Genomic DNA, 15,137 nt, shown 5'->3' with positions numbered 1-15,137 from the left:
TGCATGTGCCAGGATTAAGTGTGCATCAAAATGCACATATCAGTAGTAATAATGTATGGTCGTACCTTGGAAGTCGAACAGAATCCGTTCCGGCAGTCCGTTCGACTTCCAAAACGTTTGGACACCAAAGCTCAGCTTCAGGTAGCAATCGGAAGCTGCGCCAGACGTTCAGCTTCCGAAAATCGTTCAAAAACCGGAACACTCACTTCTGGGTTTCAACCGTTCGGGAGCCGATTTGTTCAAGAGTCGAGGTGTTCAGGATCCGAGGTACGACTGTACTAAAAAAGTGTTATATTAGATCTCTTTGCGACAAATGTGTAGATCTGGAGGGGAAATAGCACACAAATGCATATTTTAAAAGAAATCGTATCCAAAATGCTGAATTTTCATGAGGACTTTTAAAAATAAATTGCATATTTCTGCAGAAATTGAGAGAACTGGATAGATTGGTGTGATCCCTACTCAACACCGCACATCCTTTTATAAACTATTATCATGCCCCCCCCCGCACCCTAATCGCCTATTTCTTAAACTTCAGACTCTCTTCTTTGGTCCTTGAAACATCCCATCAGGTGGAGGGCGACGCTGAGAAAGGTTTGAACCTGAATGCGGATGAGGCTCCATCCTAAACCAGTGTCTCTTCTCACTCAGGCTCAGATGAAGGACTTCCAGCGTGAACTGGACGATGCCCGGGCTGCCCGGGAAGAAGTCTTTGCAACAGCCCGAGAAAACGAGAAGAAAGCCAAAAATCTGGAGGCTGAGCTGATGCAGGTTCAAGAGGTAAACTGGAGAATCTGGGTCCTGGCTAGAACTCGAGGGATGGAGTAGCTCAGCGTCTGCCCAAGGGCTACAGTTAAGGGTTGCTGTAAACAAAAATTGCCCTTTTCCCTTATGGGGTATCCAAGAGCCCACATAGAGTCCTTACGTATGTTCCCTATCGGTAGGAGAAAATAACAGAGGCCAACCAGAGAATATTGAGAAGCAAAGCAGCTAGTAAGCCTGATCTTTATTGATCTGTTGCAACAGGGTGCTCCCCTCACCTGCAGGAAAGGAGGAGGAACCCAGAACATTGGTGTGCAAGCTGCTATAGAGACTTTTGAAATTACCACCCTGTAGATCAAGACCACCCCCAGAAACATCATGCATACATCACAGAAGGGATGTAACCTAAGACCACCCCCCAGATACATCATACCTACATCACAGAAAAGGTGGTCTAAAACAGAAATTTGAATGTTGTTTTTCGCCTGTCCTTGTTTATCTCCTGTCTGGCAGGTTACTTGATTGGATTGCCTGGGGAGCCTGGCCAGTCTTTTGTAATGATAAATACTTCATTCCTGGGCCAGGTCACAGGCTCACACCCTATTCATATCTGAAATGTGCCTTTAAGATGAGATTTGTGAGGAAAGAGACAATGGGGAGGTTTCCCACTTTGACCTTGCAGAGAAAACATTTGCTCAGTTTAGGAATCAAAATGGTTCCAGGTCGGTCTTCCTGTGCTGATCTATGTACGGGCTTGGTTGGTACACTTATGAACATTACCATATATCTAAGACCTCAAAATTCCTATCACAGGTATATTCTCAAAACATGGCGTGTATCTAATGTAGCTCTGTGTGGCGATCACACAGGGTCTCCGGACATTTAACGGTCTATTGATCCCTGTGCCACCACTGTGCTCGCTTCCCCGCTGCCACCAACCAGTTACTCTCTGGTAAAACACTGAGTCCAGTCTGTTGTTAAAAGTGAACCAAAAAAACAAGTTTATTTTACAAACGTTAACAAGTTTATGGCTTCTCAGATAATAGTCCTGTCAATATCTTTTTTATTATTATTATTCCTGTCAATATCTTAACTTTATTTTCTTTACTGGCCTATACCTTCCTAATACCTTTTGGCTGATTATCTCAACTGTTTGACTGGCTTCTCTTAACAAATTCACTCTCTCCCCCCGGACTAGCCCAACCCACAGACTTTTCTTATCTGTCTCTTCTAACTCCAGACTGTCTTCTCAACAACTCTAACTCTCCTAAAAAAACCTCTGTGCTTCAATCTTATACACAGTTAACTCTGCTCCCTGGGTTCCAATTGGTTAGTCATTTTACAATGACTTTCCCTATGAACCCAGTATGATGTCACACACATATGAGGGCAAACGCCACACTCTGCTAAGTTAAAGGCCCTTTAAACTTGCACTTGCGGAAAGTTGTTGCAGAAGGAAAAACACAAGTGCCTTACCGAAGGTTGTGCAACAGATTGCACAACGGGAACCAGCAGACTTCCACTAACACAACTGTTGCACTGGATTTCTTTGTTGCAAACATTTAAGCACTGCCACCCGCTAGCAGACGGGCCCTTGCACTAGTGAGCAGAGAACATTTGATGCGGCCCAGGGAACTGTGTTTCATACGTTCAGCCAGAGTTCACCACATGTAAAAAAAACACCCAAGTTATGAGGACAACCAATTGTTACATGTGTGACCTCTCCTGCTCTAAGGAACAGGGGAACACTTGTTCAGCCAGGGAATTGTGACCCGTACCACGATAAAAAGCCACTCCTGGTTTCTGTCCCCCGCCAAGTGTTCTAAACCACAGAGCCTAGGGCTTGCCGATCAGAAGGTTGGTGGTTCGAATCCCTGTGACAGGGTGAGCTCCTGTTGCTCGGCCCCTGTTCCTGCCAGCCTAGCAGTTTGAAAGCACGTTAAAGTGCAAGTAGATAAATAGGTACCAATCTGGCGGGAAGGTAAACGGCGTTTCCGTGCGCTGCTCTGGTTCGCCAGAAACGGCTTAGTCATGCTGGCCACATGACCCGGAAGCTGTACGCCGGCTCCCTCGGCCAATAAAGCGAGATGAGCGCCGCAACCCCAGAGTCGTTTGCAACTGGACTTAACGGTCAGGGGTCCCTTAACCTTTAATCTAATATGGGTAGAACTTATTTTAGTTTTTGCCATTGCTAGTTGCTATTTGCAAGTTGGAAACTCTTGCCAATCTACTGCAAATCTCCCAGAGGTATCTGAGTAGATCTAACTTCCGCCCAGCCTTGGAACCTAGAGTAGTCATGTTTGCTTTGTCGAGTGAGGGGCTCAATTTTGCCTCCTTTGGCAGGATTTGGCAGCTGCGGAACGGGCACGGAAACAAGCCGAGCAGGAGAAGGACGATCTGGCTGAAGAGCTGGCAAGTTCTGCTTCTGGGAGGTAAGTTCCTGGCCGGGATTTGGAGGCTACTAGAACCATGTGCCCAATTCCACTCACTGCTGCTATTTTGTCCACACGAGAAGTATAAAAGGTGCCTTACATAGCACCCTCGCCAAATATGACAGTGGTGATTATTATTATTATACCTTGCTTATTTGACTGGGTCTTTGGGGATGAAAAGTTGGTGTCAAAATTTCAAAGAAATGAAAATTAAATAGAGGACTTGGTGCATCTTTTGGCAGGCACGGGAGTTTCCCCTTCTCTCTGGGAGCTTCCGATAAGAATTAACGAGCTTCTGACAGGTTTATAGTCCTTTATTTACAACGATATACAGAGAGCAGCCTTGGGCCACCCTCCATCAGGATATCAGCTGTTCACTCTGAATCACCTCCCCTTCCACAGCAAGAAGTGCGCCAACGGCCAGCTCTCCCTCCCCTGTGCTTCTGTTGTTCCTTAACCCTTTCAGACCTCTGAGTTCGAGGGGAGGAAATTACCCACCACTCTTGAATGAAGTGTCTCCCAAATGCTCCCTCCCTCCTGGTTGCCTAGCTACTATCTCAAAGCTGTCCAACTCTTCCCCTGACTTTGCAGTCTGACTTTGAATTGGCTGCTGGGAACGTTGAAGGAAGAGGGGGGGGGCAAATTCTCCATTCTCTGTTAGAGACTGCTCTGTCTGTGTCTGCATTCCCCCATCTTCGGAGTCAGAGCAGTCTCTGGCGTCCAATTCTGACCAGCCCCTGACACCGTATGATTGTAGGACCAGCCTCCAGGATGAGAAGCGGCGCCTTGAAGCAAGGATCTCCCAGCTAGAGGAGGAGCTGGAAGAGGAGCAGAGCAACATGGAAGCTATGAGCGACCGCTTCCGCAAGGCTGTCCAGCAGGTATGTTGCAGACACCTTGATCTCTGCAAGGAGGATGGGAGTTGCAAGAAAAGTAAGCAAAAAATAATTTTGCTTGCTATTCACAGCTCCTTCAAACGAGAAATAGAACAGATTCCCCGCTCAGCAACTTCCCAAACCAAAATGCAGCTATCCTTCAAAATCCATGCTTCTCTGCACATTTTGCAATGCATTTCCCCATCCAAAAGAATGCATACTTCAATAAAGCACATAGGAGAGGAAAGCATGCACAAAAATTTGCAGATTGGTGAAAATAACGTACTAGAAAAATGTCTTTAATATATAATCTATAGACGTTTATTTCATATGTGAACCGCTTCCCATGAAGCCTCTCAAAAACGATTTCACGACTCAGTAAAAAACATACATATGAATATTGCAAACATATACACAGTTAAAATGATTATGTAGTTAAAACCTAGTTCAAATCCAATACATGCATACCCTGTTTTATTGCGCTTTGCTTTATTGCACCCCACAGATATTGATCCTTGTGGGGATGCGGGTTAACAGGCTATAGTATAGCGCAAACATAACTTTGATTATGCACTGGGAAACCAAAAGAATTATGCAACTCGGTTTGTCGCATTGTTCGCTTTATTGCAGCCGTCTGGAACCGAACCCGCAATGATCTCCCAGGGTATGCCTGTACATGCACCAACTGGGGTTAATGATATAAGGGAGGCCCCCTGAAGATTTGCAAGCATTTTGGTGTGTGCACTTATCCCAATGCATGCAGTTTTGCTCATGTGTGTTTGGAGAAATTCGCACAAAGATTGCTAAGAAATTTCGTGCGGTCTCTTATGGAAATGGAGCAAAAGATTGGGAAAATGGGAAACCGAGTTCTCACCTGCACTAAAGCGGCATCATACCACTTTAAGCAGCCATAGTTTCCCCTCTAAGAATCCTGGGAGATGTAGTTTTTTGAAGGGGGCCGAGAGTTGTTAAGAGGCCCCTATACTCCTCTCACAGTTACAGTTCTCAGACAATCCCTTTTCCCTGGGAAGTTTGGGAACTGTAGCTCTGGAAGCAACTCCTAAAGGTTCTCAGCACCTTTAACAAACTACAGTTCCCATGGATTTTTGATGGCTGCTTAAAGTGGTGTGATACTGCTTTAAATGTTTGGCGCAGACGGGGCCAGAGAGCAACTGAACAGGACAGGCTTAGCCACCCCTAATCAGACCTGTTTTCCCCGCCCCACTTTGATTGATCTTTCCCATCTATCGGTTCCAGTCCGAGCAGCTGAACAACGAGCTGGCCTCCGAGCGCACCGCGGCGCAGAAGAACGAAAGCGCCCGGCAGCAGCTGGAGAGGCAGAACAAGGAGCTGAAATCCAAACTGCAGGAGATGGAGGGAGCCGTCAAATCCAAGTTCAAGGCCACGATCACAGCCCTGGAAGCCAAGATTGGGCAGCTGGAAGAACAGCTGGAACAGGAATCCAGGTACTGGCAGTTGTGGGATTCTGCATCCCAAATCCTGTCCCAGAGCACATGCTCAAAAATAATAGGCTAGAGTAATAAAAAGAAATTGTTATTTAGGGGATTTGAATTTAATTCTAAATTATATACCGGAAACGTGGGAGATTACAAGGGGTAAAAAAAAATGGACGTAAAACTTGTCTTGATGAATTGGAAGAGCCGCAAAAAGATCCCATTCAGCACATGGATTGACAATATGGACAGACTAGTTACCTACGAACGAATTGCATATCAACGCAAATTAAGAATGGATAAATATGAAGAAATCTGGAAGGAATACTTAAGTGACAAGGCGGACAGGGGTGGGAAGTAGGGGGAGGAGAGGTGGGGAAATATTGTTAAAAAGGTGTAGTTATAGGTATATCAGTACTCAAATCTGAATTGTTAAATTGTGTTATCAGTGTCATTGTGGTTTTTGCTGTATTTTTTTTTTTTTGGTTGTTTGTATTGAAAAAATGATTAATTTTTTTTTAAAGTTAAATAATATATTTAAAGTTTAGTTGCAAAATTCTGTTGTAATACTGTAGCTGAAACAAATAAAAAACTTACTCCCGGGGGGGGGGGAAAGGCTCACCCACATATTGGAGAATACAGTATGGTTACCAGATTTTTTTCAATGAATCCGGGGACACTTTTTTTGGGGGGGGGAAGCTGAGTAGCAACAGGGAGTCAGTAGTGAGGCAAAAGACCCTGGGCCCAAGCACACATGCATATTGTATAAAGGTGCTAAGTCCTTTTGCACCCTGTGAAACATAAATGCACAGTTTTTTTAAAACTGGGCAACGGCGCGAAACACGCCTGTGACTCCCGAGCCTTCCCCAATCTCCTGCCCCCTGCCCCCTTTGTTTTGAATGATCGGGGGAGGCTTGGGAGTCGCGGGCGGCCTGCCATTGCCCAGTTTTTTAAAGAAACTGTGCATTTATGTTTCACAGGGTGCAAAAGGGCTCTGCGCCTTGCCTTGCAGAGAAACCGTGCGCCTTGCACCCCTCCTGGGCAACGGCCGCCCACCCGCCCGCAACTCTCGAGTCTCCCCCTATCTGTCAAAACAAAGGGGGAAGGGGGCAGGAAATCTGTGCCACCAGACATCCCCGGTTTCCCCTCGGCAGTGGCAGCAAGCAGTGAGCAGCTCCTGAAGCCAGCCAGAGCCAACTGCGCTACCAGGCTGGCTCCGGGCTGCTGAGGCTGCCGCTGCCACGTTTCCCAGGGGCAGATTTGCAAATCCAGGGACTATCCCCGGGAACTGGGGATGTCTGGTAACCCTAGAATACAGGTTTCTGGGCTGAGGGATTTTGATTTGGACACAAGCAGCTGAGGTTAGTCAGATTCCAACTCCCATCAGCCACAGCCAGCTTGGCCCAATAGTCTGGGATGAGGGGAGTTGTAGTCTAGCTACAACTAGGCTGCCCCTTCCCTGTTGTAGAGGGACAAAAGTTCCCAGCAGGCAGTTGCTGAGAGGAGGGGTGCGTGCTGGAATTGGACGTAAATATGCCATAATCTGTTATTGCTCAGGAGGTGTGCTTGTGAATATCTGCATGAAATTTAAAATATGCAAATATAAGCAGTGTGCTTTTAAACAACATGAACTGCTTTAACTTCTGGGAAATACTTTTGAATGATTTTATAAATATATCCAAAATGGTTAAAAAAGAAATTCTTTGTGCATTACCATATATGTGTGTGCACACATACATAAACATACTTTGTGGGGAGTTTCCCCACCATTTATTATTTTATATTATTATTTTAAAACATTATTTTATTTTATTTATTATTATTTTTAAAAAATACCGTGATGCCTCGCAAGACGAAATTAATCCGTTCCGCGAGTCTCTTTGTCTAGCGGTTTTTTCGTCTTGCGAAGCAACCCTATTAGCGGCTTAGCGGATTAGCGCTATTAGCGGTTTAGCGGCTATTAAAGGATTAGCGGCGATTAAAGGATTAGCGGATTAGCGGCTAAAAGGCTATTAGCGGCTTAGCGGCTTAGAAAAAGGGGGGGAAAGCGGAAAAAAATCGGAACACTTGCAAGACGTTTTCGTCTTGCAAAGCAAGCCCATAGGGTAAATCGTCTTGCGAAGCAGCTAAAAAACGGAAAACCCTTTCGTCTAGCGGGTTTTCCGTCTTGCGAGGCATTCGTCTTGCGGGGCAACACTGTATTCCTGCAGGAGTGCAAATTGTGGTGTGCCCTTTCCCCTTTCCTTTAGACATTACTGGGAGGGCTTCTTTGCAGAATCAGTTACTGATATTCCACAGTCCAAGCTGAAATCCAAAGCAATTTCATCCCTTAGAGAAGCTGAAAAGATTTTAACAGAGAACTGCATTTTCTGCCCTTGAATCCTGCTCAGTTTCCCTCTGACTTCCTTCACCACATCTGCATCTTCCCAGGCACAACTTTCCTTCATGAGAACTAGTACCTTTAACCTTCCCGTTCAATTCCATTGCTCCACAGAGAAAAGCAAACAGCAGTGAAGACCCTGCGCCAGAAAGACAAGAAGCTCAAGGAAGTCCTGCTGCAGGTTGAGGATGAAAGGAAGCAAGCAGAACAGTACAAAGACCAGGTGTGTTGATGTGTCACGTGGCGTGGGCTAGCCGAGAAGTCAAACCAGAAGGCAGTGTGGGAAGAGGGCTTGATCTGAAGGATTTGCTGGAAGGCTGAAAGGGAACAAATTGTTTCTATATGCAACAACAGCGGCGAGGTTACTGCTAGCCCAGGTCTGGAAACAACAGCAAATACCAACAGTAGAAGAATGGCGACAGAAGGTAATGGAATATGCAGAAATTGCCAAATTAACAGGGAAAATTAGACAACAGGGCGAGGAAACATTTCAAAAAGAATGGGGAAAATGTATGTCGTATATAGGAAAGATAAGATGAAATAGTGAAACCAGTAGAATTGAAAATAAACCTCATAACGGGAAAGTGATGGATAGTGAAAATAATAAGAAGCAAAAGGAGAGTAATATAACTACCAGTCATTGTAAATGAATATAGACAGACAACAAGAATTGTATAAACAGGAGGATTTATTTGTTTATGGATATACCATGGACAAATATGGAAAATGAATAACAATATACAAAATGGATGAAAATAATGCGATAAAATTATATGTGATATAAAAAACCAGAAGAAGGAAGGAGGGAAGTCAGCACTTAGGAGCAAGTATAAAGTAAATTTAAAATGCAACACATTATGCGTATGTGGATTATGCAACTGGAAAACTAATAAAGATTATTGGGGGGGGGGAGAGAATGAAAGGGAACAATACCATATTTTTGCGAATCTAATGTGCCATCAAATCTAATGCGCACCTCAATTTTCTTTCTTTTTTTTGAAAATTTAGTTTTTCAGGCTTTAAAATTTTACAATCAATTATCCAACAACCACCATAAAAACAAGATTCCAAAGAACCTCCTGAACTCCCCTCGTCCCCTTTGTGGGTCCTTATAAATCTAACCTTTTCCTCCTGCATCTTTTATATCAATCCAAACGCATCTCAATTTTCAAAACCCTGAAACCAAAAAAAAGTATTTTCTGGCAAGTGTAAATGCACCCTAATTTTCATGATGTAATTTGGCCCCAAAAGGTAACATTACATTAAATATGATGGTGATGGTGATGATGATGATGATGATGATGAGTGTTATTATTTGTACCCTAGCTATCTGACTGTGTGGCCCCAGCCACTCTGGGCAGCTTCCAGCAGAATATAAAAACATGGTAAAAGACCAACGCTTAAAAACTTCCTGATACAGGGCTGCTTTCAGATGTCTTCTGAAAGTTATATAGGTGTTTATCTGTTTGACATCTGACCGGAGGGCGTTACACAAGGCGGGTGCCACTACCGAGAAGGCCCTCTGCCTGGTTCCCTGTAACCTCACTTTTCCCAGTGAGAGAACCTCCAGAAGGCCCTCAGAGCTGGACCTCAGCATCAGGGCTGAATGATGGGGGGTGGAGATGCTCCTTTAGGTATATAATAATAAATAATAATAATAAAATTCTATTTATGCCCTGCCCTCCCCTGCCAGAGGCTGGCTCAGGGCGGCTAACACTAGTAAAATTACAATAAAAACATAAGGGGGGCAATTTAAAATGCAGGTTAAAATGCAATTTAAAATGCAGCCTCATTTTAAAAGTAGCCCATGGATCAAAACCGTAAGGGGAGGGAAAACATAAGGGTCAGGCTGAGTCCAACCCAAAGGCCAGGCGGAACAGGTCTGTCTTGCAGGCCCGGCAGAAAGATCTCAAGTCTCGAAGGGCCCTGGTCTCTTGTGACAGAGCGTTCCACCAAGTCGGGGCCAGTCCTGAAAAGGCCCTGGCCCTCGTTGGGACCAATCTAACTACCTTGCAACTTGGGACTTCTAAAGTGTTGTCATTTGTGGACCTTAAGGTCCTCCGTGGGGCATACCAGGAGAGGCGGTACGTGGGTCCTAGGGCTTCAGGTATACAGGAAAGCTTGAGCAGCCAAAAGGCTGGCTGAGGGCGCCAACTCTGGGCTCCCATCCAACGCCCTCCTTGCCTTGGTGTCTTCCTTTAGGCTGACAAGGCCAGCACTCGCGTCAAGCAGCTGAAAAGGCAGTTGGAGGAGGCCGAGGAGGAGTCCCAGCGCATCAACGCAAACCGCAGGAAACTTCAGCGGGAGCTGGACGAAGCCACCGAGAGCAACGAGGCCATGGGACGGGAGGTGACCGCCTTGAAGAACAAACTCAGGTGAGTGCTCTCTGCCACAACCTCCTCCCGTTTGCGGTAGCGCCATAGAGCAGAGGGGAGAATGCACCATTGACATACACCCCCCCAAAGGTTGCGCATGTGGGAACGCAGCCCTCTGCCTGAAAAAGGTCCTGCCTCTCTGATGGGTGTCGACTCTGGTGTATGGAATTGCCCACTTAAGGGTTTGTCAATGCTCCTCTGTATGTTCTGTTCCCTGCCCACAGAGTGAGCTTGGCACATATGAGAGAGCTGGTCCGTAAGGCTCAGTTAGGATGCCACAGCCTGTGGCTCCTCTCTGCCCTGGCTGTGGGAGTGGATGGGGGTCATTTATGAAGGGCCATAGCTCAGGGGTCAGGCCCCCGTTTTGCAAGCAAAAAGTCATAGGTTCAGTCCCAAGCATTTTCAGGCAAGGCTGTGAAAGACATCAACCTGTGAGCTCGGCAGGCCTCTGCAAACCAGTTGTCTGATTCGGTAGAAGGCAGTATCCTAGGGCCCCAGCTACCTTCTTCCTCTCCGCTGCCTGTTTTCTCCTGCATTTAGCAAGGAGAAATCCCAATTCTATGTACATTCAAAGCTGAATCTACCCAGTCTGCATTTTCTGAAGCAGCATGCAAACCGGAACACAGCTAGCCTTCAAAATTTGCACGTATCCAAATTTTGCAATGCAGCGTTTACCCAAAATGCATCTATTAGAGGGAAGCGTGCGTAAAAACGAAGATAGCATGGAAAATTTATTATATTAAGGGAGACGGCTTGTCAAAATTTCGTAATTTAAAATGTGTTTATTGGGAGAAATTTGCGCTTGAACGCTGATGAGTTTTCACGAGGTTTTTTTTTTTAATAAAATGGAAATTGCTGCAAAATGTGCAGCACCGAGTTTAAGTTGGGAGAAAAATGAGAAAGTGGGAGAACCAAAATGGGCAGACCCTTCCACCCCCTCCTGCAATTAAGAGAGCAGCACACAAAACACACAGAGAGAAAGGTTTACCATCTAGCATTGGGATGGAGAAACCTTTTCCAGGCAGACTAGATCTCTAAGCTCTCCCAGCAAGCCACTTTAATGTGGCTGCACGACCCCTGCCAATCACCTGGACTGCAGGTGAACTTCTTCTCCATAGTAGCATTGCTTGAGCTCAAGCCTTGGTGCAAAGGAAGATCTCAGCTGCTCTGAGCGCGGCTGGAGGTTAGCACCGAACGGCTGGGCTCAGTATCAGCAGGGATCAGCTCCACCCAGGAGTAAATTCCTATTTAAATGGCCCTGTATAGAAACTCTGCTTCCCAAGGACAAATTGGGAGTGTCTTTTAAGACGCCTGCTTGCTCCTTTGCACCTCTCTCTTCACATGACCCTCACATGACTTCATATGACGTGGGATGGGTAGGGGTGGCTTGGAGAGGCCCAGACTAGGATTCCTAATCAGGCTAATTAGGCCTGTGGACCAGAGGCTCCCGACTGCTGTTCCGGCAGAGCATGAACAGAGTGGTGTGTTTTTTAAAACAAAAACCAATAAATGACTTGGAAATAACCCTTCCTGCAAACAGATGTTGAGTGTCTCCTTCAGCTAACTGCTTGGGATACCTTCTCTTTCAGAGGGAACCCAGAACCTTCGCAGTGACTGAGCAGGTACCATGCCTTCATCTTTGCAGTCCCCTTGTGTTTTGTAAAAAAAATCAAATCAAATCAAATCCCAGTCCCCCACCCTCTTTTCTTTTTGTCCCGAATAAAACCCATGTGAGATTTCTGCAAACTCTGAAGGCTTGGATATCTAGATGTCAATGTCTTGTAGCAAAAGAGACAAATATTACAGATTTTTGCTTCGTTGCCTCCCTCCCTCCCTCCTTTCGTGAACATCTGCAAATCTGTGCTCCGTTTCACAAAATGCTAAGAGTTTGGCATAGCCTTCCTTCCCAACTTTCTCTTCTCTCGATCGTGTTTAATGCTCGCTGCCTTTGCAAAACCATAAGTACCAGCCCTCTGCCGGTGTGAGCAGAATGGCGCACTGCATTCCAGGCAACAGTCATGTACCACGATGCCTGAGCATACTGCCTCTGGGCTGCTTTTCTGTAGGAACTGCCTGAGAACTGGGGGGTGCAGTACTGTTAACTGACCGCCGTGTGCATTCACTTGGCACCAAAACAAAATGCACTGTCCTGCCTTGAAGGCTAGAAACTCACCGCTGAGTTGTGTGTTGTGTGTCATCGGCACCCTTTCTGCACGGAAAACGGCGAAGCACTGAGCTAGGGATATGCACACCCCCAACCACAGCCAGGGGCCGTCTTAGCAGTATTGAGCTGCTCAGTTGCTCAATGCTGGAACTTGCTCAGGTGTCCTGAGCTCCTTCTGCTGCCAATCATTGACGGAAAGCCCGGGAAAACCACTTGCATTCTGTAATATTTGTAGGTTCTCTTTTTGCAAGGAAACCAATCGTGCTTTGCTTAGCTGTTGCCACACAGATTCTGGTCCCCGTCCTCTTCCTCTTCCCAATAGGCACAGGGGTGTGGACATAACCATTCATTCGCACCCATCCCACCCTCCCTGTATATATTGTAAGGCTGGGACAAAATGTAACTGAGATGCTCATGGCATTTGAAACCCTAAGAACAGGCTATGTAACATTTGGGGTTCTGTAGGGGTTTTTTTTTGCAGTGGGGGGAGGTTGACAAAGGGGTGACTCAGTGGAGGTTTTAAAGAATGAGGAATATCTGGGAGAAAGCAGATAAAAGAGCAGTGCTAGAACAGTGTGGGTCATCGAAATTAAACTGGCTTGCGGTAGATTCACAAAATGCATAATGGATTGCTGTCTGCTGCAAGATGGCAGAATTGGAGGAGGGGGGGTCCCTTCCAACCCCCTGCAATGCAGGAATCTTAACTAAAGCTTCCATGACAAATGGCCGTCCAACCACTGCTTAAAAACCCCCAAGAGATGTTGGGGGGCAGCTTTGTTTCGAAGCTGAGAAAGGATAGAAAAAAATTCTGGTGTCAGAGGTGGTCTGCCATCAGAAAGCAAAGGTATAGTCTTGCCTTCAGCCCCCACTGCACCCCATTCTCAGCTTTGCCTAGTCCTCTGGCATCATCACTCCAAGCAGAAAGTTGGTAGTCCTCATGGTCTTTTATAACAGTTCTTTTACCTGAATCACTTGTAGCTGCAGCCCACCCCTATGTCAGAATAAAAGCTGAGCACATAGCCCCACACCTGATCCAAGAACGGTGCTTTTTAATCCTGTTCGCAGCCAGCCAACTAACCCTCCACCCCCCCACCAGGGAGCAGACTGACCTAGTGGGTAGAGCTGCTTTGCAAACTACAGCCTGCTAAAAGCAGGGGTTGCCAACTTTTGGGGTGCATTTGCAAACCGGGGGAAACACACCATCACAGACTGCTGCTTTCAAGCATCATTTCAGGGGTGTGGGGAGAGGGAGAGGATCCTTGCAGACATCTTGTTCGTGCACGGGCACCAGGTTGGCAACCCTGGCTTATACCTTCAACCTTTCCCTGCTTCTAAGGGCCAGGGGTGGTGGAAAAATTCAACGAGCTGCTAGATTCCCATTTCTTCCTCCCTTCTTTTTTCGCATTCCTTTAACCGCAGGCGTGGGAACGAGCCGTCCTCCTTCGCCCCCTCGCGCCGATCTGGGGGTGGCGGCGGCGGCGGCCGTCGTGTGATCGAAAACGCTGAAGGGTCGGAAGATGAAGCGGACGCCCGGGATGGGGATTTCAACGGAACAAAAGCCAGTGAATAATAATGATTTTTTAAAAAAATTGTTTTAAAAGACACGCTTGCTGATTTTAACTCTGCACCAAAACAAACAAACAGGGGGGGTATAAAAGAGGGGTAATTGTAGCACTGTATGCTGCTTTATTGATCCCAAAGACATATTGACACCTCCCTTGAGGCCTTGATGAGAGCACAGCTGCCTTTTACTCCAATGTACACACCAACCCTCCTAGCTGTTGCAGAATTGCTGTTCTTTTGCCCGCTGCCGGGCATCATTCCAGAGCGAATGTACTTCACCGAGGGACTAACGCAACAGGGCAGGGTGACCAAAAACACCCCCCTTTTATTATAGAACAACAGCAAGGCAAAAATCTGTTGGGCCTCTGGCCTCTTCCCTAATCTCGCTACCTGTCCCTTTCTTCTTGGTAAAGTTTCAGGTACTGTTCCCCCCACCCAGATTGCACACCCCCACTCTTCTAACTCCCTCCACCCAGTTCACAAGATCAAAGTGCCTTTCTTCATCACTTTTTTTTGGGGGGGGGGGGAGAGACGAAGAGTACTAAATCAACTGTTATTGTTCTAGATGGATTTTGTGCTTAAATACACACTAATAAAGGTTTATAAAATCACTGGGGCTGCTCTCGAGTTGTGTCGGCCTGATACGAGCAGAGGGAAAGGTACTAGGCTTAAGCAGAGTTCCCCAGCTTTAGGCAGGAAACTTTTATGCTGCCTGCAAAGAGGACGAGAGAGTTGCTCTGTTTTAAAACAGTCACAGGAAACCTCATGGGGCAAGCGTGCTCCCAGTATGGATCCCAATTCTGACTGGTGTTTCTCGGGTGAGCTTCTGACAGCGCAGTGTTGCCAACTGAACACTAAACTGTAAAATGAGTACTCCATCTCCTTCAAAAGAACAAAAATAACTGTTTCCCAAATTAAGTTTCTGGAAGATTTAAGAGGCTCTAACTGGTGGTGGAATGCCATAGCAGGGGAGGGCTGGGAACACACAGGGGGCAAAATGAAAAGGAACAGTAAGTTGTTAAATTTTTACCCCTCCAATGGCATAAAACACCAGCCAGTCCCCATCACCCAAAGGACTTTCCGACATGTTTTAAATTCTGCAGTCAACAATATTGCATATTTCAAGGGTAGA

The 15,137-nt window shown here is 46.2% G+C and overlaps 1 protein-coding gene across 7 annotated transcripts in view; it reads left to right on the top strand.

The window, feature by feature from the left end:
- Window positions 1-14,616, top strand: part of MYH11 (myosin heavy chain 11) — a 109,809-nt gene extending 95,193 nt beyond the window's left edge. For 4 of the 7 annotated variants that reach the window (XM_083474117.1, XM_083474116.1, XM_083474115.1 and 1 more), the window contains 8 exons: window positions 652-780; window positions 3,106-3,194; window positions 3,952-4,075; window positions 5,327-5,535; window positions 8,018-8,126; window positions 10,106-10,278; window positions 11,868-11,900; window positions 13,862-14,616. In XM_083474117.1, the coding sequence (XP_083330243.1) occupies window positions 652-780; window positions 3,106-3,194; window positions 3,952-4,075; window positions 5,327-5,535; window positions 8,018-8,126; window positions 10,106-10,278; window positions 11,868-11,892 (858 nt within the window). In that variant the 3' untranslated portion in view covers window positions 11,893-11,900; window positions 13,862-14,616. The remainder of the gene's footprint in view (window positions 1-651; window positions 781-3,105; window positions 3,195-3,951; window positions 4,076-5,326; window positions 5,536-8,017; window positions 8,127-10,105; window positions 10,279-11,867; window positions 11,901-13,861) is intronic. The other 3 variants (XM_083474114.1, XM_083474113.1, XM_083474112.1) reach the window with 1 other exon arrangement.
- The last annotated feature ends 521 nt before the right edge of the window (window positions 14,617-15,137 follow it).

The sequence above is a fragment of the Podarcis liolepis genome (assembly GCF_965112155.1).
Source record: "Podarcis liolepis genome assembly, chromosome: 14".
Classification (NCBI taxonomy): domain Eukaryota; kingdom Metazoa; phylum Chordata; class Lepidosauria; order Squamata; family Lacertidae; genus Podarcis; species Podarcis liolepis.
Note: the sequence above shows the minus strand (reverse complement) of the source record. Positions and strands in the feature narration are given on the sequence as shown.